Source organism: Pristiophorus japonicus, chromosome 7 (genome assembly GCF_044704955.1).
Source record: "Pristiophorus japonicus isolate sPriJap1 chromosome 7, sPriJap1.hap1, whole genome shotgun sequence".
NCBI lineage: Eukaryota > Metazoa > Chordata > Chondrichthyes > Pristiophoridae > Pristiophorus > Pristiophorus japonicus.
The window spans coordinates 40151494-40176405 of NC_091983.1; the positions used below are offsets into that span (position 1 = coordinate 40151494).

The window sequence follows — 24912 nt, forward strand, 5'->3', positions numbered from 1 at the left end:
CCTGGGGCAAACTGATCCAAATGGGCCTATAGTTATGTTTGTTCATCTTCATTACATTTTGTATATGATTCTGATTCTGAGTATGAAAACATAGGCCAGTATATTCAACATATATTCTGTATCAAGTAGGTATATATTCTGGTTCTGGTAACATTGCAATACTAGATTCCTATACATATATACAAATAGTAAAGAACTTGGGCTAGAAATTCTGATTTTGGCGATAACTTTTTTTCCGTTATATTACTAAAAACGTCACTATTTTAAGGTAATAAAATTGGCAAAAAAATGCACCCGATGGTTAAAATCAGTGTTGCACGCAGATTCACGGTGGAAACTGCAGTCCTCCCCACCTTTAGCCTGAGGCCTATCACCGTCAAAAATACAGGCCCTGAGAGGGGAGAAAACACAAATAAAATTGCAAAAATAAAAAAATCAGAAAACATTCACTTAACGAATGAACTGCTGAAAAATAATTTAAAAATAAAAACTTCAACTTATCTTTTTTGTAGGTCTTCAGACCTACCACTGTTTCTGGGGCTTCAACGCAGGCTTTTTTCAGGCATTTTTTTTTCACCCTGAGTACGGGTTCTCTGAACGGCCAATTTTAAGTGGTGCATTTTTTTTGGCATTGTATGTGGTCGATCTGCTTTTCGGCGATATTTCAAAACTGTCATTCGTTAACTTTGGCCAATTTACGTAAGTACTTTTTATTGGCAAAAAAGGCTAAATATCACCGAAAAAAACGTGTGCAAGGCTGGCCAATTTCTCCCCCCTTGTCTCTGCAAAAATAGGTATGTACACGTTAGGCCAATAAACAATATTTTCCTCAGTCTTGTTTTTCCTCTTATTGTCCATTCAATTCAGCCTATTTGGGAGGCCTTATTTTTTTTTCCTACATTTATTTGATGGGCCTATGTTCTTTGGTAGGCCGGAGGCTGCAGCCCCATCTGCCCCATGCTTAATCTGCCCCTGCCTGCGATCGAACTTATTAATTGCGATCTTAACAAAAGCATAACAAATTATCTTGAGGTGGGAAGCATTTAAGGTCTGCGGCTCAGAATAATAACCTAAATTGCCATAAATAGTAGTTTTTTTCCGTACTTTGTAGTTGTGAAACTTTGGTTGTAGACTCTATTTCAAAGACATACTCTAATATTTCATTTGAACGGTAGACTTGTACACCATTTTAATGCCTCTTGTGCACTTTTGAGATTACGTAGAGTATGATAAATTAGAAAAACAGGATTGTCCAATGCTAACATGAACAAAACTAGTAAAGCTTATCCATGGACTATTATCACTTTTACCTGTTGTATTTTTTTTTAAATTCTATTATGAAACCCGATGAACCTTGCAATAAAGAACATCTAACTGTAATTCATAGTGTATATCATTTATATTTTAGCATGGAGGAATATATGTCAAGCGAAGTGCCAAATTCAATGAAGAAGCAATGGCTAATAAACTGCAACGACAGATAAAAATGGGCACCCCAGTAAGTACTTCAGTATTGTTTACATTTTGATAGTAATGATAGATAAATATTGCTTAAAATTATATTTTATTTTTTTCTTTTGTTAGTGATGTTGGTCTGTTGTTGGTCTGAAGTATTTTAGCGATTCCCATGTGGGTACACAGTTGAATGATGACCTGTGCTCTGACCCTATTTTAGTTTGGAACTTTCAAAAACATTATAATAAATTGTATTTTCTGCATGTTTGTGATGTGTAAAATTTTCTTGCCCAGTTGCTAAGAATTTTATTTGGTGAAAGAAAACGTACTATCTGTATACGCAATACTGCATGCAACTGCTAACTTTGCAGCACCATCAACAGGAAGTTAATACTATCTGATGAGTACAGGCTTGAAGTTCTACCCAAAAATCAGAAGACCAATAAGTAGTCAAGTTCTTGTAGACCAAATGGTATTATTGTTCCACAGATGTCTATGAAGGGCTAAACTAATCAAAAGAAAGATACTTGTCGATGTCTATGAAGGGCTAAACTAATCAAAAGAAAGATACTTGTCCAGTATTATTTGTATTGAAAATCATATGACTGCTTAATGATTATATCCAGGTTAATGGATTCAGTTTGATGTAAGGTATGGGTTATTTTGCAGCATCTTAACCATGGTCTCTTGCCAACCAATCAGTATAAAGTTGTTAAGACAGTTTTTATTTCTCGATGGGATGTTACAGCATTCATGGATTCATTATGATGAGGGATTACTGATGTTTTTTACAATAGCCTGAAAACACTGTTAAACAGAAATATGATAGTTTCTTGTTGGAAGTTAGATATTTGCTAAATTTTTAATGACTCAAAATTTGCTGGAGCAGGACATCTCGATAGAGGGGCTTGGGCATCTGGTTAGTTAAACTTTTTCCAGCACCCTTTAGCTCAAATGTTTTTCCTGCTGTCAGTTGCTGGAAATCTGAGCTGATAATAGGACATCTCGGACACTGGTGAACAACGGGACCAACAGGGTATCTCCTTAACCAATGAGATTGAAGCATTCAGATAAAAATAGAGAAAGGACTGTGAATTAGAATAAAATTTTAAATTTAATTGTTTTAAAATTTCCAACAACAATTCACTGCCTTAAGTAATGCGGCACCACACTTTTAATTAAAAAAAAATGGTATTGCGTGTATTAAATGTATTTAAATGAGAACTTATCCACATTTAGATTTTTTCATGGAGCTTTTAAATAGAGAACTTTATTTAAAGCTTTGGTTGTCTTGCTTATCTGTAGTATTTGTTGGAATCAATTATTAAAGATGAAATAGCAGCACTTTTGGAATGCAGTGACAGAATCGGTCCAAGTCAGCATGAGTTTATGAAAGGGAAATCATGCTTGACAAATCTAATGGAGTTTTTTGAGGATGTAACGAGTAGAGTGGACAAGGGAGAACCAGTGGATGTGGTGTATTTGGACTTTCAAAAGGCTTTTGACAAGGTCCCACACAAGAGATTGGTGTGCAAAATTAAAGCACATGGTATTGGGGTAATGTATTGACGTGAATAGAGGTTGGCAGACAGGAAGCCAAGAGTAGGAATAAACAGGTCCTTTTCAGAATGGCAGGCAGTGACTAGTGGGGTGCCGCAGGGCTCAGTGCTGGGACCCCGGCTATTTACAATATACATGAATGATTTAGATGAAGGAATTGCATAATATCGGCAAGTTTGCAGATGACACTAAGCTGGGTGGCGGTGAGAGCTGTGAGGAGGATGCTAAGAGGCTGCAGGGTGACTTGGACAGGTTAGGTGAGTGGGCAAATGCATGGCAGATGCAGTAAATGTGGATAAATATGAGGTTATCCACTTTGGTGGCAAAAACACGAAGGCAGAATATTATCTGAATGGCAGCAGATTAGGAAAAGGGGAGGTGCAACGAGACCTGGGTGTCATGGTACATCACTCATTGAAGTTTGGCATGCAGGTGCAGCAGGCGGTGAAGAAGGCAAATGGTATGTTGGCCTTCATAGCTCGGGGATTTGAGTGTAGGAGCAGGGAGGTCTTGCAGCTGTACAAGGCCTTGGTGAAGCCTCACCTGGAATATTGTGTTCAGTTTTAGTGGTCTAATCTGAGGAAGGACATTCTTGCTATTGAGGGAGTGCAGCGAAGGTTCACCAGACTGATTCCCGGGATGGCAGGACTGAACTATGAGGAGAGACTGGATTGACTGGGCCTGTATTCACTGAAGTTTAGAAGAATGAGAGGGGATCTCATAGAAACATATAAAATTCTGATGGCACTGGACAGGTTAGATGCAGGAAGAATGTTGCCGATGTTGGGGGAGTCCAGAGCCAGGGGTCACAATCTAAGGATAAGGGGTAAGCTATTTAGGACCGAGATGAGGAGAAACCTCTTCACTCAGAGTTGTTGACCTGTGAAATTCTCTTCTGCAGAGTGTTGTTGATGCCAGTTCATTAGATATATTCAAGATGGAGTTGGATATGGCCCTTATAGCTAAAGGGATCAAGGGGTATGGAGAGAAAGCAGGAAAGGGATACTGAAGTGAATGATCAGCCATGATCTTATTGAATGGTGGTGCAGACTCGAAGGGCCAAATGGCCTACTCCTGCACCTATTTTCTATGTTTCTATTGCCTGCTTTACTAGTTTGTACAGTAGTTGAGGGTTTTGCACATCCTAAAAATGCATTTATACCTCCTTTTTTCCCCTTCCCCTTCCTCGTTGGGGTGGACGTGGAAGCTTTCAATATAATGTTTGTATTTGCAAGTGCCTCAGAGATTTCAAAGCCAGAAGTGGGAATTTATGATCCAGTCTAACAATGACCATTCAGACTTAGCTTAGAAATAACGGCCCCAAGTTTCCACATGATTTGCTCCTGATTTTTAGGAGCAACTGGTGGAGAACGGAGTATCTTAGAAATCGGAATTCTCCACATTTAAGTTTTCTGCAGTTCCAGTCAGGTAGAACAGTTTCACTTTTGAACAGAATTTTTTTTTCAAAAGGGGGCGTGTCCGGGCACTGACACCTGATTTGAAAGTTTCCACAGTGAAAATGTACTCCAAACTAACTTAGAATGGAGCAAGTGAAGATTTTTGTACGCTTGAAAAAAACTTGTCTACACATTAAAAAATCAGGCGCAGGTTACAAATTAGGCATCGGGAACGAGGTTTGGGGGGGAGGGGGGCAAGTCATTAAATTCTACAATCAATCCTTAGTTATACTTATACAAATATTATACAAATAAATCCAACTTGAATAAAAATTTATAAGCAAAGAAAAGATTAAATAAACCATGTTCCTACCTGTGTGAAAGTGCTTCAGGCAGGCCTTTCAGGCAGCGGTGTGGCGTTGGTCCCGACGGCAGGGGTAAGAAGCAGCAAGCAGCCTCAGTGCTGATCATGGAAGGGCAATTATTTAAAAATTTTAAAAATTGAACAGCTACAAAGAATTTGAATAGTCTCAAACAAGTGCATGTGTCCCGTTTATCACAGTCTATCTTTAATTACAGAATGAGTGGTGGAGATTGAAACGGTAACGAGTTGTAAAGGCTGAATTAAAATGCACAGTTGCTGCAGTAACACTGGTTAAAGAGCCAACATTAATTCAGCAGGTGATTTATTCAGCAGTGCTGCTAAAAGCACTCCCTCACACACAGAAATATCAAGAAAATTAAAATGCAAGCCTTTGCAAGGGTTCAATAAACAAATTTTCACTTTTTCTGCAGCACTTTTAAAAATGGCCGAGTACCAATGTTTATTTCAGACTGCGCGTGCGCGAACGCTCCAACGCGCAGGCGCAGGGTTGCCGGCACCAAAAAAACTCATTTAAATTGTACCCGCCCCTTCCTACTTACAAAATCGGCGCGAGTGGTAGGCTCCGCCCCCTGTGCGCCGCGCCACGCAGACATCGAGCTGCAAGGAGCTCAAGAATACCACGTTTTTTTTCAGGCGCCGTTTTCGGCGCGAGAAACAGGCGCCCAGCTCTGAGGGGCGCCTTTTTCGCCACGTGTGGAAACTTGGGGCCAACAAATTTAATTTTTAAAAGGGAGCTTTGCAGTACTGAAGCTTTGTTGCACCCTCATGAATTTGCTAATGCAACTTCTTTAGCATTACTGAAGAAGCAGGATTTCTATCCATTATGTAAATCGGATTCAGACCTTGTAGCGCTTGAGTTTGGTAGATATTTTAATTGTGATATTTTAAATGAAAACTACATGAAAATATACTGTACCTTTTTTAAAACCTTGCTTTGTATAACTTAGTTTTGGCAGGAGGGTAGCAGCCAGGTACTGAATTGTGTTAATCACCATTATTTTCAAAGGTTGTGGCCCAAAAATGCCTGTAAAAGGTCAATGAAGGATGCCCGTCATTAGTTAGATTTGCCCTTGGCCGTTTAATCTCAATATATTTTGCCCCAAGTTGCTGGAACTGTGAGATGGCACGGCGCCCTCCACAGGGAATCTGAGTGACCAGGAAAAGCAGCTGTGTATCTCCTTAACCAATCAGATTGAAAGATTGTGAAATGCACAGCGCATAGTCTGAAAAAGGAAATGTAAGTTGGAATGGTGAATTCAATATCAAATCCGGTACAGAAAGATAAATAAGGCGATGGAAAGATTGGCTTGAGAATGAAAAAAGGAAAAGGAAAAAGTTTTAATTAAGATATTTTATAAAAATCTGCAGCAACAATTAAAACCTGAATGAATGAAACTTGTAATAATAGTTAAAGGTCAGTGCCAGGGATGTTGCCCGGCAGTAATTAATACTCATCACGTCATTAATAGGGTACTTAGACTTGAAATTAATTGACTTAGTTTTCTGTGGCAAGTTTACTTCTCATCAACCGTGCAAGTACAGGAGCTTCACGCTGCTCAATGCATCTGAATGGGGAGCCAGTCAGCGAGATGCTGTTTTCACAAAGCTAATAGAGCGGTGCATTTTCAACAGAAACTTCTCGATTTCTGCGTTTAATTGCACATGTGCCTTTGCCTGAAATTGCCGTGGCATTTGTGCATAAATAACGGCGAGTGCTTTTAGCCTCACCATTATTTTGACAGCAATTTTTGGGCCATGATTTTTAATACTCTGTACATCCAAGAGTTAATTACCAGACTGCAATCTTAGTAAGGGTTCAAATAAAGTATAAGGGTAAAGCTTGATAATCGCTCCCAGGTGTTTGTGTGTGTTTTATTTTCACTTTTTTTCTCAAAAGGTGTTGTGACCATTGTCAATAAGGGTGCTCCAAATAGTTGAACCTCATTGAAGAATAGAAAATTGAGACATAAACACTAAGTTTGCTGAAAGTTAATCTGCAGGGTTCATCTGGAAATACGGATTGTGTAGATTGTTTAAACACCATGCACTAATGCACAGCGGGGTTATTACACTGTTGAACTCTAATTGCTACACTTGCTGAAGGAGCTACATGTGGAATGCTAATTGTCATTAATAAAAGGGAATGCTCATTATATAGTCTAACAAAATTGTTATTTATAAAATGGATAAAACAGCAAGTCTCGATCTATTTGCAGCATCATAGTTGCTGCCAGATGACTTTTTTTCCATGGCTCTCTTGAAAGATGGAATTGTCGATACTGGATTCTTTTCCCTTCAATCTGTTTCAGCGAATTCACTGACACACGAACACTTTTAGTCTTAGCAACATAAGACCTTTATTAGAGATTCTCCGGCCGGGACCTGTTAAGATAAAGGGAACACTCTCGATTCGAGCCTGTCCACCTTTCTCCTGACAAGTTACGTAACAGTACAAAAGCTCAACACTTATACATTGTTACAGCAGAACATATTTGAGTGACACTCAGTTTATACAATCATTGGTCGATTTCCCCCATAGCACACCCAATTGCAGGCTAACAACTCTCCAAATAGGGCGGGCTCCAGGGATGTGTTTATTGTTTCGATTTTCATCACATTTCCCTATTTTACGGCTGTTTATAGCAGCCCCTCGTCTGACTCATGTCTGACTTTTGCTTTTTCGCGTAACTCGTGTTTGACCACAACTCTGAGTAACCCCTTTTTGTGCTGACATTGTAGTTATCACAGCTTGACATCTTTGGACAGCCATTTACCCATGATTCTTTCTAAAAGCCATTCTACACAAACTATTCTTCATAAACTATTCTCCTATTGCCTCTTCTCCTTCGATACACGTTCGCTGCCTTGCTATATACATTCTCAGAATTGTTGTAATATTTGAATTGGTATACTGTGTTTTCCAAAGCTTGTCTTCCACAAGTAATTTTTAAGCCTGCTTCTAAGGTTTCCCAGCTGCATCAAAATTATTTTTATCCAACATCATTGTTTCAAGCAAGAAACTTGGACACATTCTCAGGCTATTCTTTGATAGAATACATGCTATATTACAGGTGACATGATGCTTACAGGCCCAGAAAGTCAGGATTGTAGATGCACAATCAGTATAGGGGCTTGGTGGCAGTCTGGGAGGTTGTTGGCTTGCTGAAGGGAGAGGGTATGGTTTTATTGCATATTGGTTTGTCGCAGCAGCGGGTGGGCACTGGGGACTGTCCCTTTCATCAGCCAATAAGTTGCTTCAGCTGTGGAGGTTTGGTGTAAGCCGGAGGCAGGCCCGCCGAAAGGCTTCCCATACCACTTGGTGTTTTCTCAGCTCCATATTCAATTTGTGCATTCCAGTACGAATATAAACAAGATGCTGACTGTCCTGTGTATTCCAACATTTGTAAATTGAAAATACAGGTTAAAGTTTTGGATGCATATCTTTCATCAGAATTTGTGACTATGTTCCAGTCCTCTCCTGGGAGTGGACAACTCAGTTCAGAGATTGTTTAAGTTGTCCATCTTGTCTAATGTTCAGATGAACACAATTTAGTGAAGGCATAAGATGCACCAGTGGGGTACCTTTGCTTTCCAAATACCCAGTTCTAACATTGCATTTGATGGATATTGTTGTATTTGGTTGAAGCACTTGCTTCATGATATAGGGGTTATTGTTTCAAATTGCTGACCATCTAATTTACTAAACATGGGCAGAATGGGAAACATAATTGAGATTGTACTACTTGCTGTCTTCCCCCTTCCCAGCCACAAAATAGGCTACCTGTGTCCTCCATACCATCAGTTGTCTAAAAAAACATGTATATAACATGCACTTCAAATTAATTAATTGGATGTAAAGTATCTGTAGGAAAAATGAGGTGCTATGTAAATGCAAGTCTTTCTTTTAGCTGGCACTACTGAAATGGACTTCAACAATTCTTTGATTATGGACAGATGTGCTTGTAGTTTACAAACTGCAGGGGATCCCCTGCAAACTTTGACATGCTCCTGAAAAAGACCTATTACAACATTTTGCACACTCCTGTGATCCCTTGGCCCACCTTCCAAAAACATAGTGAAAACAACCCAAGGGAAAATAGTGCCATTTTGCAGAAAATGTTTATTTTATTAGTTTATAGTAATATTAACATTCTGGTACGTCCAAGTGCAAAAAAAATCTAACTCTTTGGTACCTTTTCCAGACTCGATGTTTTAGACTGGTGAGGCTAGCTACCTTTGGAGGTGTTTAATCACAAGTCACCTCACTTCTCTAGGCCTGGCCCAGACTAATTTACTTAATTCCAACTGGAATGGACAGCGTTAACACTTCTGTTATGAGGCTTGAAAAGCTAACTGTTCAACCAATAGCTACTTGCAGTATGTTTTGAAGATATCTGGAAGACCAACCTAAACATAGTCAATCTCAAAATGAGCAAGTTTTGACATCTTTTCTTTTTCCTCTTAAGGCATATCTTGTGATTTTCCCCGAAGGAACCCGTTACAACCCAGATTATCCACAAGTGATTGCAGCAAGTCAGGCATTTGCTCGTAAAGAAGGTGAGTTTGCGTTGATTTAAAAAAAGACTCGACAGCATCCCTTTTATCTCGAACTTGGGTTCAAATATAGCCCAGAGTAATGAATTACCCTTCACTGGTTGTGAAGATTGCAAGAGAAATCTGTTTGGGCAATCGCCGCTTTGTTATGAGCACTAAATTGGCAGTCTAACTTGGAGGAGCTACAGGAGTTGCTAATGTTGAAGACTGAAATGCCACATTGGTGTGTCCAAGAAGGATAGAAGAGCCTTTTGTGCTGCACCTGGCCTCTGTTCTAATTGATTTAAGAGTACCTGACGTCCCCAGCAAAATACATTTTTAAAGCAATAGAAGTGTTTTTTATGCAGGGTTATTTTATACTCTCTTGAGGTGAAAAGTTAATTTGCACTATATTTTGGTATTGAGGTGGATAACGTTGGGCAGCATTGTCGACAACAGTAGTTTCTGCAGCTTAACATCAGACGTTTGCAGTAATCATCCTGCGGTGAGAATTATTCTTTAGCTTTGATGCCTAATAAGGGAAACAAATTAGAAGATTTCTTTTGTTCTCATTTCTAATCCATTTTGAATGGATTGTAAAACTTTCGTAGTCCTATAAAAGGTTACAAGCATTGCTCATAGTTAAAGCACATGGGATTGGGGGTAGTGTGCTGACATGGATTGAGAACTGGTTGTCAGACAGGAAGCAAAGAGTAGGAGTAAATGGGGACTTTTCAGAATGGCAGGCAGTGACTAGTGGGGTACCACAAGGTTCTGTGCTGGGGCTCCAGCTGTTTACACTGTACATTAATGATTTAGAAGAGGGGATTAAATGTAGTATCTCCAAATTTGCGGATGACACTAAGTTCGGTGGCAGTGTGAGCTGCGAGGAGGATGCTATGAGGCTGCAGAGCGACTTGGATAGGTTAGGTGAGTGGGCAAATGCATGGCAGATAAAGTATAATGTGGATAAATGAGGTTATCCACTTTGGTGGTAATAACAGAGAGACAGACTATTATCTGAATGGTGCCAGATTAGGAAAAGGGGAGGTGCAACGAGACCTGGGTGTCATGGTACATCAGTCATTGACGGTTGGCATGCAGGTACAGCAGGCGGTTAAGAAAGCAAATGGCAAGTTGGCCTTCATAGCAAGGGAATTTGAGAACATAGAAACATAGAAACATAGAAAATAGGTGCAGGAGCAGGCCATTCAGCCCTTCTAGCCTGCACCGCCATTCAATGAGTTCATGGCTGAACATGCAACTTCAGTACCCCCTTCCTGCTTTCACGCCATACCCCTTGATCCCCCGAGTAGTAAGGACTTCATCTAACTCCCTTTTGAATATATATTTAGTTGAATTGGCCTCAACTACTTTCTGTGGTAGAGAATTCCACAGGTTCACCACTCTCTGGGTGAAGAAGTTTCTCCTTATCTCGGTCCTAAATGGCTTACCCCTTATCCTTAGACTGTGACCTCTGGTTCTGGACTTCCCCAACATTGGGAACATTCTTCCTGCATCCAACCTGTCCAAACCCGTCAGAATTTTAAACGTTTCTATGAGGTCCCCTCTCACTCTTCTGAACTCCAGTGAATACAAGCCCAGTTGATCCAGTCTTTCTTGATAGGTCAGTCCCACCATCCCGGGAATCAGTCTGGTGAATCTTCGCTGCACTCCCTCAATAGCAAGAATGTCCTTCCTCAAGTTAGGAGACCAAAACTGTACACAATACTCCAGGTATGGCCTCACCAAGGCCCTGTACAACTGTAGCAACACCTCCCTGCCCCTGTACTCAAATCCCCTTGCTATGAAGGCCAACATGCCATTTGCTTTCTTAACCGCCTGCAGGGGCAGGGAGGCGTTGCTACAGTTGTACAGGGCCTTGGTGAGGCCACACTGGAGTATTGTGTACAGTTTTGGTCTCCAAACCTGAGGAAGGACATTCTTGCTATTGAGGGAGTGCAGCGAAGGTTCACCAGACTGATTCCCGGGATGGCGGGACTAACCTATCAAGAAAGACTGGATCAACTGGGCTTGTATTCACTGGAGTTCAGAAGAATGAGAGGGGACTTCATAGAAACATTTAAAATTCTGATGGGTTTAGACAGGTTAGATGCAGGAAGAATGTTCCCAATGTTGGGGAAGTCCAGAACCAGGGGACACAGTGTAAGGATAAGGGGTAAGCCATTTAGGACCGAGATGAGGAGAAACTTCTTCACCCAGAGAGTGGTGAACCTGTGGAATTCTCTACCACAGAAAGTTGTTGAGAATTCACTAAATATATTCAAAAAGGAGTTCGATGAAGTCCTTACTACAAGGGGGATCAAGGGATATGGCGAGAAAGCAGGAATGAGGTACTGAAGTTGCATGTTCAGCCATGAATTCATTGAATGGCGGTGCAGGCTAGAAGGGCCGAATGGTCTACTCCTGCACCTATTTTCTATGTTTCTATGTTTCTAAAGAGATTTGAATAAATATTTGAAAGAGGATCATAAAAGGTTACTTCAATAATAGGAAAATTCCTAGAGATAATTAGTGATCAAATAAACAAATGCGTTTATAGGCATGGACAGGTTGGAGAATCAACATGGAACAGGTAATGTTTTATTTTTAGAGGGAATAATGGAAAGGCAAGGGGAAATGCAGCTGAAGTTAATATGGACTTCTAGAAAACATTTGAAATGCTGAGAAAATGACATAATGGGAGATGGAGTAGGGAGACAGCAAAGGGAAATAGTAAACAAATGTTTATCAGGCCAATTTTATTAAACAAATAAATGATCTGAATGTTGACAGTACACAGGATGGGTATTAAAGTTCGCTCATGATATCAAATTAGCAGGAATCTACCACGGACAGTGCAGATAACTATAGGAGGGCATGAACAGGTTAGGAGAATAGGTAGATAACTGGAAGAGGCAGTGGAGAAGGTGGCGAGGTAAATATTTTGGGAACAAAAATAAATAATTGATATACTTGAAATTTCAAATTTATCAATATGGAGCAAAAGGATCTAGGTATGCAGATACACAGATCCTTAAAAATGGGTTGAGATTTTTTTTAAAAGCCGTTAAGAAAGAAAATGGGAATTTGAAGTTTACATCGAGAGATTGAATACAAAAATAATGATTGTACAAAGTGGCCACAACCGGTAGCTTTGTATGCAATTTTGAGCTCCTTACTGCAAGAGGGATGCAACAGCCTTGGAAAAGGGCAATGCAAATTTACCAGCATGATACCAAGAAGGGATCTGAATTATGAGGATGGACTGGTGTAACTCGGGCTGTATCTCTCAAGACTGAAGATTGAAGTGGAATGTGACAGAAGTATTCAAATTAATAGACAAGATAAACACACAGATTATTTCCATTGGTAGGTAAATCAAAGAAGAGGGCATGATCTCAAGATAAACACTAGGGCCTAGAGTTTCGGTTATTCACCTCAAATTGGCCAAAGCAGTGTAAAAGACCGAGAAATTTGAAGCTCAAGTTACGTTGAGCGTAAATCGAGTTTCTGCGATCTTTAATGCTGGTTTCAAAAACATCCTGCTGGAAGCAGGCCCCGCCCACAAAATTGGTCACACCCCCAGATCTAAATAATGAACATGGCATGTTTATGTCGTTTGTGCCTATTTGTGGCTGTTCAAGAAGGCTCTTCAAATTAAACTCGCTTTTTATAGGTGCAAAGGCATTAAGTAGGCACAGTTTAAAAGTTTTAAAATATTAATATTTAATTTATTAAGTGCACACCAATAAAACTGATTTAGGTTAGGTTTTTAAAGTCATTTTCAGTTACTCACAGTTGGTGGACGAGACACTTATTAAAAATGCTTACTTTTTGTGATAAACCCATTTTCAGCTGTATTAATGGGCTCAAGTTTCGGCCTGAATTGCTCCTATTTTTTTGGAGTAACTAGTTTAGAATGGAGTATCTTAGAAATTGCAATTCTCGACATTTAGTTTGCTCCAGTTCTAGTGAATTAAAATAGTTCCATTTTAGAACAGATTTTTTTTTCCCCAAAAGGGAGCGTGTCCAGCCACTTACACCTGTTTTGCAAGTTTAGGCAGCGATAACTTACTCCAAACTAATTTAGAATGGAGTAAGTGTAGATTTTTGTACGCTGAGAAAAGCCTTGCCTACACTTATAAATCAGGTGTAGGGAATGAGAGATGGGGGGGGGAAGGGAGGTTTACAAACATTGAACTTCACTTTGACAAATAAAGAGCCATCATCAATAATAAATGATAAATAAATCAATAAATCAATCAAAAAAAAATACAAAAATCAATAAATAAAAAATTACGTTTCTACTCACCAACAGCATACTGCGCACCCCCCCTCCCCCCAGTGTCTCACTCTCTCTCTGCCTCTGTCAGTGTCTCTATGTCAGTGTCTTTCTCTGTGGGGGAGGGGGGGGAAAGCGAGGGGGGGAAAGCGCACCTACCTGCTGTCGTCCAAGCTGCGGAAAGTTCCCTCCTTGGGCCTCCATACGTACGGCAGCAGAAAGACCCACGGATCCCAAGGACGCAGGTGGTTCGGAAGCATCCCTGGAATCGCATGGGTCCGCTCCTCCAATGGGAAAGGAGGAAACCTTTGCAGTCATTTAGGAACAGAATCTCCTCATGATGAGCAATAGAATCCCCAAATAATTTAGCTATTTCGACAATTTCAATAAATATAAATGTTCTGAATTTCACTTTTATTCATAACTCCTATACAAAAGCAAATTACTGCGGATGCTGGAATCTGAAATAAAACCAGAAAATGCTGGAAATCTCCGCGGGTCAGGCAGCATCTGTGGAGAGAGAAACAGTTAACATTTCAGGTCAATGACCCTTCATCAGAACTGGCGAATGTTCGAAATAAACCGATTTTTAAGGAGCACTTATAGGGGGAGGGGAAGAAAGAACAAAAGGGAAGGTCTGTGATAGGAGGAAGACAGGAGAGATTAGAGAGACAAAAGGACCGACTTGAGATCATCATGGCAAAAGTTAGAAAAATTCCCTTCATTATACCGAATACAAAAAAATTAGATTTTTTTGAAAAATAATTTAAAACCTTTTAATTGAAGCCAATATTTGCATAAACTAATTAAGTGTTTGTGCATCATTTTAGCATTTTAAACGTTTAATTAAAAATGTATAATAACCCTGACACTGATGGAAGCAGGCTCTATGCCTGCTTTTGCCAGCCGTACGAGTTTTGTGGGCAGTTGTTGGGGAAATAGCCCAACTCTGTGCCAGCAAGACTGATCTTTCTTTTGGTTCGTGTGATCTGTCACGGCATACCTTGACAGATTATAAGTTCTGAGTTTTCGTGCATGTGGAAACCTAGAAGTTGCCGGGCCTTTCTGAAGGATTTAGACGGCATAAATGTATGCTGTTGAAGACATTTCAGGGCCAGCTATTACTATTTTGTTCTGTGTGTGCATTGATAAGTGGTAACCGTTATTTTTACACTGGGGATTTGCATTTTTGTGTGTTGAGACCACAAATTAACAACAAAAAGTAAATCCTGATCAAAGTACTTATGTGACAAATAACACAAGACTACCTAGTTCCTGTTTAATATGTTAAATTGAACTGTGATTATTCTATTGTGCTTTACATCATTCAGCTTCATAACATCCTCTTCAGTTTTATCATGGTACTGTACTTCCCATGTTGAGTGAATGGAGGCAACATTTTTGTTTTGTTCACTGTGAAATTTAAATACATTATTTGTCAGATGATATTGACACATTCATAAGCTAGAATGCAAATTGGTTTTGTGTCTTGGATCTAATGGCTTAATTTTATGTCCAATTTATATTTTACTGAGAAGACTCGTGTTAATAATGGGTATTCCAAATTGTTGCATTGTTTAATGATAGTGAAGTGGACTTTTTTTTTACCCAATCCCAAGCATCAAAAATATCTTGTTCCCTGTGCGCTAATTTTGTGTGTGATAGGATCACACATTAAGGAATTCCAACCATCAGTCTTCTTTCTGTATCAACCAGCATATGGCACTGGCCATAATCTTCCAATCCTCCTTGGATACGGGGGGTGGTGCCAGAGAACTGGAAAATTGCAACGGTTACAGCTTTGTTCAAAAAAGGATGGTTTAATTCGGGAAGGGAAAATGGAGTACGAGAAGAAGCTTGCAGGGAACATTGAGGCGGATTGCAAAAGTTTCTATAGGTATGTAAAGAGAAAAAGGTTAGTAAAGACAAACGTAGGTCCCCTGCAGTCAGAACCAGGGGAAGTCATAACGGGGAACAAAGAAATGGCAGACCAATTGAACAAGTACTTTGGTTCGGTATTCACTAAGGAGGACACCAACAACCTTCTGGATATAAAAGGGGTCAGAGGGTCTAGTAAGGAGGAGGAACTGAGTAAATCTTTATTAGTCGGGAAATTGTGTTGGGGAAATTGATGGGATTGAAGGCCGATAAATCCCCAGGGCCTGATGGACTGCATCCCAGAGTACTTAAGGAGGTGGTCTTGGAAATAGTGGATGCATTGACAGTCATTTTCCAACATTCCATTGACTCTGGATCAGTTCCTATGGAGTGGAGGGTAGCCAATGTAACCCCACTTTTTAAAAAAGGAGGGAGAGAGAAAACAGGGAATTATAGACCGGTCAGCCTGACCTCAGTAGTGGGTAAATTGATGGAATCAATTATTAAGGATGTCATAGCAGTGCATTTGGAAAATGGTGACATGATAGGTCCAAGTCAGCATGGATTTGTGAAAGGGAAATCATGCTTGACAAACCTTCTGGAATTTTTTGAGGATGTTTCCAGTAAAGTGGACAAGGGAGAACCAGTTGATGTGGTATATTTGGACTTTCAGAAGGCTTTCGACAAGGTCCCACACAAGAGATTAATATGCAAAGTTAAAGCACATGGGATTGGGGGTAGTGTGCTGACGTGGATTGAGAACTGGTTGTCAGACAGGAAGCAAAGAGTAGGAGTAAATGGGTACTTTTCAGAATGGCAGGCAGTGACTAGTGGGGTACCGCAAGATTCTGTGCTGGGGCCCCAGCTGTTTACATTGTACATTAATGATTTAGACGAGGGGATTAAATGTAGTATCTCCAAATTTGCGGATGACACTCAGTTGGGTGGCAGTGTGAGCTGCGAGGAGGATGCTATGAGGCTGCAGAGTGATTTGGATAGGTTAGGTGAGTGGGCAAATGCATGGCAGATGAAGTATAATGTGGATAAATGTGAGGTTATCCACTTTGGTGGTAAAAACAGAGACAGACTATTATCTGGTGACAGATTAGGAAAAGGGGAGGTGCAACGAGACCTGAGTGTCATGGTACATCAGTCATTGAAGGTTGGCATGCAGGTACAGCAAGCGGTTAAGAAAGCAAATGGCATGTTGGCCTTCATAGCGAGGGGATTTGAGTACAGGGGCAGGGAGGTGTTGCTACAGTTGTACAGGGCCTTGGTGAGGCCACACCTGGAGTATTGTGTACAGTTTTGGTCTCCTAACTTGAGGAAGGACATTCTTGCTATTGAGGGAGTGCAGCGAAGATTCACCAGACTGATTCCCGGGATGGTGGGACTGACCTATCAAGAAAGACTGGATCAACTGGGCTTGTATTCACTGGAGTTCAGAAGAATGAGAGGGGACCTCATAGAAACGTTTAAAATTCTGACGGGTTTGGACAGGTTGGATGCAGGAAGAATGTTCCCAATGTTGGGGAAGTCCAGAACCAGGGGTCACAGTCTAAGGATAAGGGGTAAGCCATTTAGGACCGAGATAAGGAGAAACTTCTTCACCCAGAGAGTGGTGAACCTGTGGAATTCTCTACCACAGAAAGTAGTTGAGGCCAATTCACTAAATATATTCAAAAGGGAGTTAGATGAAGTCCTTACTACTCGGGGGATCAAGGGGTATGGCGAGAAAGCAGGAAGGGGGTACTGAAGTTGCATGTTCAGCCATGAACTCATTGAATGGCGGTGCAGGCTAGAAGGGCTGAATGGCCTATTCCTGCACCTATTTTCTATGTTTCTATGAATAAACCCAGCAACTACAGGCCAGTCAGCTTGACCTCAGTGGTGGGGAAGCTTTTAAAATTATAATCCAGGACAAAATTAACTATCACTTTGACAAATGCAGATTAATTAAGGAAAGGCAAATCGTGTTTAACTAACTTGATTGTATTTTTTTTTAAGAGTTAACAGAGGGTTGATGAGAGCAATGCAGTTGACTTCCAAATGGCGTTCGACAAAGTGCCATATAATAGGCGTGCCAGAAAAGTTGAAGGTGGCAGGGCAGGTTGAGAAAGTGGTTTTAAATTAAAAAAGCATACGGGATCCTGGGCTTTATAAATAGAGGCATCGAGTACAAAAGCAAGGAAGTTATGATGAACCTTTTATAAAACGCTGGCTTCGGCCACAACTTGAGTATTGTGTCCAATACTGGGCGCAGCACTTTAGGAAGGATGTGAAGATTTTAGAGTGGGTGCAGAAAAGATTTACAAGAATAGTTCCATGGCTGAGGAATTACAGTTGCGTGGATAAACTGAAGAAGCTGGGATTGTTCTCCTTGGAGCAGAGAAGGTTGAGAGGAGATTTGATGGAGGTGTTCAAAATCATGAGTGATATAGACCGTGTAGATCGAGAGAAATGGCCGAGAACCAGAGGACGCAGATTTAAGACAGAAGATCCAAAGGCGACATGACGAGAAACATTTTACGCAGCGAGTGGTTAGGATCTGGAATTCACTCTGAAAGGGTGGTGGAAGCAGATTCAATAGTGGCTTTCAAAAGGGAATTGGATAAGTACCTGAAGGAAAAATAATTGCAGGGGTGCAGGAAAAGGGTGGAGAGGTGGGACTAGCTGAATTACTCTTGTATTGAGTCGGCATGGGTTTGAATGGCCGAATTGCCTTCTCCTGTGCTGTAACCATGCTATGGGCTCAATTTCCCCCAGTGATTTGCGCCATTTTTTTGGCGCGCGCCGCTTTTTTGGCCTAAGTTTTTAAAAAAATGCAAGTTTCCCCAATCAATTTGCACCCGCGTAACTCGGTTCGTTACAATTATTTTAAGGGTTTTTTTTTTGAGTCAGGGGCAATTCTGGCCAGTTAGGCAAGTTTGGCCAGCTCAGAGTTACTCCAGTTCTTCTTAGACCAGCATATGTGTCCTCTGTAGAAAAGGCTTCAGGTGAGTTAAGAAAATCAGCGCAGCAGATGCACGGACAGCAGCAGCAGGAGAAGTAAGAGAGAGTGGTGGGTGCGGGCGGAAGCCTTTCGGGTATAGTTAGGTGCGGGCACTGGGAGAGTGAAGGCCATTCGGCCTGGGATCGGTGCGAGGCCCAGGATCGATGCAGGGACCGGGAGTCCATTCGGCCTGGGATCGATGCGGGGACCGGGAGGGAGGAGGCCATGGCCTGGGATAGGTGCGGGACTGGGAGGCCATTCGGCCTGGGATCGGTGCCGGGACCGGGAGGGGGGAGGCCATGGCCTGGGATAGGTGCGGGACTGGGAGGCCATTTGGCCTGGGAGGGGGGAGGCCATTCAGCCTGGGATAGCTGCGGGGACCAGGAGGGGGGAGGCCATGGCCTGGGATAGGTGCGGAGAATGGGAAGCCATTCAGCCTGGGATAGGAGCGGGACCTGGAGGGGGGTGGCGCTGGCCTGGGATAGGTGCAGGGACCGGGTGGCCATTCTGCCTGGGATAGGTGCAGGAACCGGGAGGTTGTTCGGCCTTGGATAGCTACGGGGACCGGGAGGGAGGGGGCCATTCGACCAGGGATAGCTGCGGGGACCGGGAAGGAGGAGGCCATTCGGCCAGGGATCGGCACCGACATGGGGGTGAACTTTAATAATTTAATGGAGGTAAGTTGCTGCAATGTTTAATGTGCTTGTGTTTGATATGTTGCTGTAATGTGCTTGTGCTTGGTTGCTGTGAGCTAGCTGCAAGTGTCAATTTCCAGCCTCTGCCTGCATTGTGTCCCTGGTTACCGTGGCAAACTGATCTTTTTGGCTCCACCCCCAAAATTAAACGACAGACTCGGCGACGCCAAAATGAAGAAATCAAATGGGAAAAAGATTTTTTTTTTGGCCTGCTTGGACTCCAAAAAAATGGCCGTAACACTTCAAGTACGCCAAAAAACAGCTTTGGGGAAAATTGAGCCCTCTGATGACCCCGAGTTGAGCTTCTAACCGCATATACACTCCAGCACAAAAAAAACTCTACTGATATCTCTATTACTACCAGTTTCTGACCCTGCCTCAACCCATCTGCTGCTGAAACCTTCATTCGTACCCATCAGCTCCAGATAACCATTCCAATGCTCTTTTGACAGGCCTCCCAACCTCCATAAACATCAGCTCATCCAAAACTCTGCTGCCCATATCCTATCCTGCACCACAACACTTACCCATCAATTTTGATCTACATTCACGCCCAGTTTCCCAACATCCTAAAATTTTAAAATCTCAATCTTCTAATTAAATCCCATTTCCAAGAGGTAAAGTAAGAGAGTGCATTCAAGAAGAGTATCTAAAGTGTGCTCTTTTGGCAAACCCAGCTAGTTGGGGAGAATTGAGAGCAGCACTAGTCTCGCTGCCATTCTGTCAGAATGAATTTCAAACTAATCAGGAATTAATTTCTTGTTGCAATACCCTGTTAGTTAAAAATAGGATGTGTGGTGTAATTGGGGAAGGGGATGGAATCTGTGGCAAGAGTATGTAGTTTGTAGCCGAGGCCAAAGACAATGTCCAGAGCACCAGTCCATTCAAGCTTGGCATCAACTGGCTAATCTATTGAGCACATTTATCAGTGGGGGTTTTTTTTTAGCACAAAGGGACTTCTGTGGTGAGCTTGGGACCCTCCATTTTCATTAAGTGTTGCCTTCCAAAAGCTGACCACACACCTGCATCTCTTAATGTCAGTGATCAGAAAAAAATTGTTTCTGTGGTCACATTGCCATGAATACCACCGTAAAAGAATTGGCAGGCTATGAAATTGATGTTATCCCCTTGAGTTTTGATTCTTTGACTTTGAGGCAGGGAACGCCTGGCCCGTCTGAACAGCCATATTAATGTGAGGCCACTGTTCAAATTCAACTTTCGATCTACTATTCCCCAAGTGTTTATTGATGTCCTATTTAATATAAATAGGCCAGGACTTCAAGTTGACTTTGAGATGGTGGACTACTAAGTGAAAGAATTTTGGTGTCAAAAGTTGCCGATGTTGACCTAAAGTGATCTGTAACATTTATGGAGTTGCTGGTGGATTTATGCTTTATACTATAAGGCTTCCCATGCTTGTACTGACCTCCTAAACCTTAGACATGCATCCAGTAATTTTTGTACCCATGCCAGTTCTTCTGATGCTAATACCCTGCTGTTTGGGTGATGACGCAGACTCTGGTTTCAATTTGTTGAGGCTGGACAGTTTTATTAATCAATTTGTGATGTGGCTCTGGTTCTTGGAGTATTATCAAGAGGCTAACTTATCCAAGTCTCTGTCAGTAATTGTTTTGTTAAAAAAAAAAGGATTATATTGTAGCTGTATCTGTCAGTTATGCAAATTGCTTTATTTCTAAATTAAAATAAAATTTTCTCTCTCTTTCTGGCTATGTGGTATTATGTAGATGTTTTCCGAACAAATAGATTTAGAATTAATATGTAAAACTTGATTTTAGTTGGAAAAGATGTAATGTTGTGAATGGACACCTGTTTTCTTCCCCGTTGTTTAAGAATCATCCCTTTTCTGTTTTTGAACTGAGCTTTCGTCCCCATATCATCTCTATCACAAATACTGCCTATTTCCTCCTCCATAATAGCATCCAACACTTCAGCTCATCCAAAGCTTTGCTGCCCTTATCCTATTCCGCACCATGTTGCTACATGTTAAGAGCTGAAAAACGGAGGCACTATAGGTTTATATATGCAGTTTCTATTATAAAAGAGGGAAAAAGAATTTTATGATGGAAAAAGTTCATAGTGCATGGGGATATAAGATTTTTAATATATAAACAATCTTCCTGGGTGTTGCAGACAGGGAGTCGAGAGCACATGTAGTCTTTGAGTGCAGCAGAGTTAATAGGTGGGAGAAAATTAGACAAGGGCACCCATCCATACATAACTTGGTCTCCTTTTAAATTTACACATTCTATCCATATTTTTATTTAAATTCCTAATTCCAGATTTATAAAGGAAATCATGGCCTTAAATTCCCCGTGGGGGCATAATCAGAAAGTTTCGCCCATTTTCAACCCATTCTTGCGCCGATTTTGCCAATGTCAATTTACACTGAAATTTCATGTGGAACTAATTAGACTATGCTGAAGTATAAAAAAAAGTAATTGAAACGCAATGAAGAAATGCTTTCTGCTTTCATATATCAAATAGTTCCAACATTGTCCTGATTCTCTGAAATTAAATTGAAATTGGATTTTGGAAATAACTCATCACATTATGATTTTTATTAAAGAATTAATAAAATTGTTAAAACAAGCTGTGAATTACAGAGCGCTTGAATTAATAGCTACCTTGATGTATATCTGTTGAACTTTTGATTCTCTTTGCTTTAACTCTTTGCAATCCTAAGCTACTTGGCAACTACATGTACGCACAACCTGCTGTTTTTGAAAAAAATACTTCCACTGATGAATGTCTATACTCCAATGAGCAGCTTCTTTGGAAGCTTTGGAATGCGAACTCAGTAGCCGCACATGGAATCAGAATGGTTGTCAAAAAAAAACAAAGGCTAAAGAATATACTTTTTGAATAAATAAATTTTGTGTCCTGATTTCAGACCATGGTGTTTCTCAAACCTCTTCAATATGAAAATGATTTTCATTTCTTATGCACCAGATATTTGTTGTAATTTAAATTCAAACCCCGTCGTGTACATCTGCTTTGTGTTTGCCAAATGAATTGGAGAGAAAAAAAGCCAGTATTAATAATTGCATTTGACTATTCAGAAACAAATTGCAGTTGGCAGTTTTACTCTCTGATCGACCTGTATTTTTCATGTTGACTGAGAATTCTACTTTAATAATTTTGCTCTTTCATTAAAACAAGGCATTCGCATTTGTTTTTAACTGAATTATTTGTATCTTTTCCTTTGCAAGTGCAATTTGGTGATCTACACCAGGTTTTCATTGAAATTTTCCAGAAATAGTTGCCCTTTAAGCCACTATTTTTTTGGCTTGCCATAGAAACATAGAAAATCGGTGCAGGAGTAAGCCTTTCGGCCCTTCGAGCCTGCACCACCATTCAATAAGATCATGGCTGATCATTCACCTCAGTACCCCTTTCCTGCTTTCTCTCCATACCCCTTGATCCCTTTAGCTGTAAGGGCCATATCTAACTCCCTCTTGAATATATCTAATGAACTGGCATCAACAAATCTCTGCGGTAGGGAATTCCACAGGTTAACAACTCTGAGTGAAGAAGTTTCTCCTCATCTCAGTCCTAAATGGCTTACCCCTTATCCTTAGATTGTGTCCCCCGGTTCTGGACTTCCCCAACATCGGGAACATTCTTCCTGCATCTAACCTGTCTAGTCTCGTCAGAATTTTATGTTTCTATGAGATCCCCTCTCATCCTTCTAAACTCCAGTGAATACAGGCCCAGTCAATCCAGTCTCTCATATCAGTCCAGCCATCCCGAGAATCAGTCTGGTGAACCTTCGCTGCACTCTCTCAATAGCAAGAACATCCTTCCTCAGATTAGGAGACCAAAACTGAACACACTATTCCGGGTGAGGCCTCACCAAGGCCTTGTACAACTGCAGTAAGATTTCCCTGCTCCTATACTCAAATCCCCTCGCTATAAAGGCCAACATACCATTTGCCACCTTCACCGCTTGCTGCACTTGCATGCCAACTTTCAATGGCTGATGTACCATGACACCCAAGTCTTGTTGCACCTTCCCTTTTCCTAATCTGCCGCCATTCAGATGATGATCTGCCTTCGTGTTTTTGCCCCCAAATTGGATAACCTCACATTTATCCACATTATACTGTATCTGCCATGCATTTGCCCACTCACCTAACCTGTCCAAGTCACCCTGCAGCCTCTTAGCATCCTCCTCACAGCTCACACCGCCACCCAGTTTAGTGTCATCCGCAAACTTGGAGATATTCCACTCAATTCCTTCATCTACATCATTAATGTATATTGTAATAGCTGGGGCCCCAACACTGAGCCCTGCGGCACCCCACTAGTCACTGCCTGCCATTCTGAAAAGGTCCCGTTTATCCCGACTCTCTGCTTCCTGTCTGCCAACCAGTTCTCTATCCACGTCAGTACATTGCCCCCAATACCATGTGCTTTAATTTTGCACACCAATCTCTTATGTGGGACCTTGTCAAATGCCCTTTGAAAGTCCAAATACACCACATCCACTGGTTCTCCCTTGTCCACTCTTACAAGTTACATCCTCAAAAAAATTCCAGAAGATTTGTCAAGCATGATTTCCCTTTCATAAATCCATGCTGACTTGGACCGATCCTGTCACTGCTTTCCAAATGGGCTGCTATTTCATCTTTAATAATTGATTCCAACATTTTCCCCACTACTTGATGTCAGGCGAACAGGTCTATAATTATCTGTTTTCTCTCTCCCTCCTTTTTTAAAAAAGTGGTGTTACATTAGCTACACTCCAGTCCATAGGAACTGATCCAGAGTCGATTAGACTGTTGGAAAATGATCATCATCGCATCTACTATTTCTAGGGCCACTTCCTTAAGTACACTGGGATGCAGACTATCAGGCCCCGGGATTTATCGGCCTTCAATCCCATCAATTTCCCGAACGCAATTTCCCGCCTAATAAGGATATCCCTCAGTTCCTCCTTCTCACTAGACCCTCGGTCCGCTAATATTTCCGGAAGGTTATTTGTGTCTTCCTTCGTGAAGACAGAACCAAAGTATTTGTTCAACTGGTCTGCCATTTCTGTGTTTCCCATTATAAATTCACCTGAATCTGACTGCAAGGGACCTACGTTTGACTTCACTAATCTTTTTCTCTTCACATATCTGTAGAAGCTTTTGCAGTCAGTTTTTATGTTCCCAGCAAGCTTACTCTCGTACTCTTATTTTCCCCCTCCTAATTAAACCCTTTATTGGAGTTCTTTGAATATGCTGTCAACTTGCTGTTCTTTTGCAACTGTTTCACTCCTAACTCACTGCAGGCATTTCTTTGTTTTATATTGCTGTTTAATATAATTTGATTTGGTAAATACATCTTTTCATAAACATGTAAATCTGTTTTTAATGTTGAAGTGAATTCTAAGACTGGGATTGCTTTTGCCAATCTCGAGCATAAATTTAAAACCAGTCTTGGGTATAAGTTTGCACCTGTTCTGAGCCTGCGTAAGTGCAGATGGGGGCAGAGCAATGCTAATGAGCAGTAGAGGGTCTGGATGAAGGTCTCGTTGAACTGTCAACAAAGATCGAGAGAATACAGGTGTAAGGCACTAAATGTCCGAATTTCCTTGATCTTTTGCACTGGAAATCAGTATTGCGCCGCAATTGCAGTTTTTCAGGTGCAAATTGACAAAATACTCCAGGCACATCTATATAAGCTTGTCATGCTTTAATTAAAGCTTTCCGCTTTATTGAGGGCAA

At 41.1% G+C, this 24912-nt stretch overlaps 1 protein-coding gene across 2 annotated transcripts in view; it reads left to right on the forward strand.

Moving 5' to 3' along the window:
- Positions 1 to 24912, forward strand: part of agpat5 (1-acylglycerol-3-phosphate O-acyltransferase 5 (lysophosphatidic acid acyltransferase, epsilon)) — a 147462-nt gene that overhangs the window by 56844 nt on the left and 65706 nt on the right. For both annotated transcript variants that reach the window (XM_070884912.1, XM_070884913.1), the window contains exons 4-5: positions 1409 to 1498; positions 9264 to 9354. In XM_070884912.1, coding sequence (XP_070741013.1) covers positions 1409 to 1498; positions 9264 to 9354 — 181 coding nt within the window. The remainder of the gene's footprint in view (positions 1 to 1408; positions 1499 to 9263; positions 9355 to 24912) is intronic.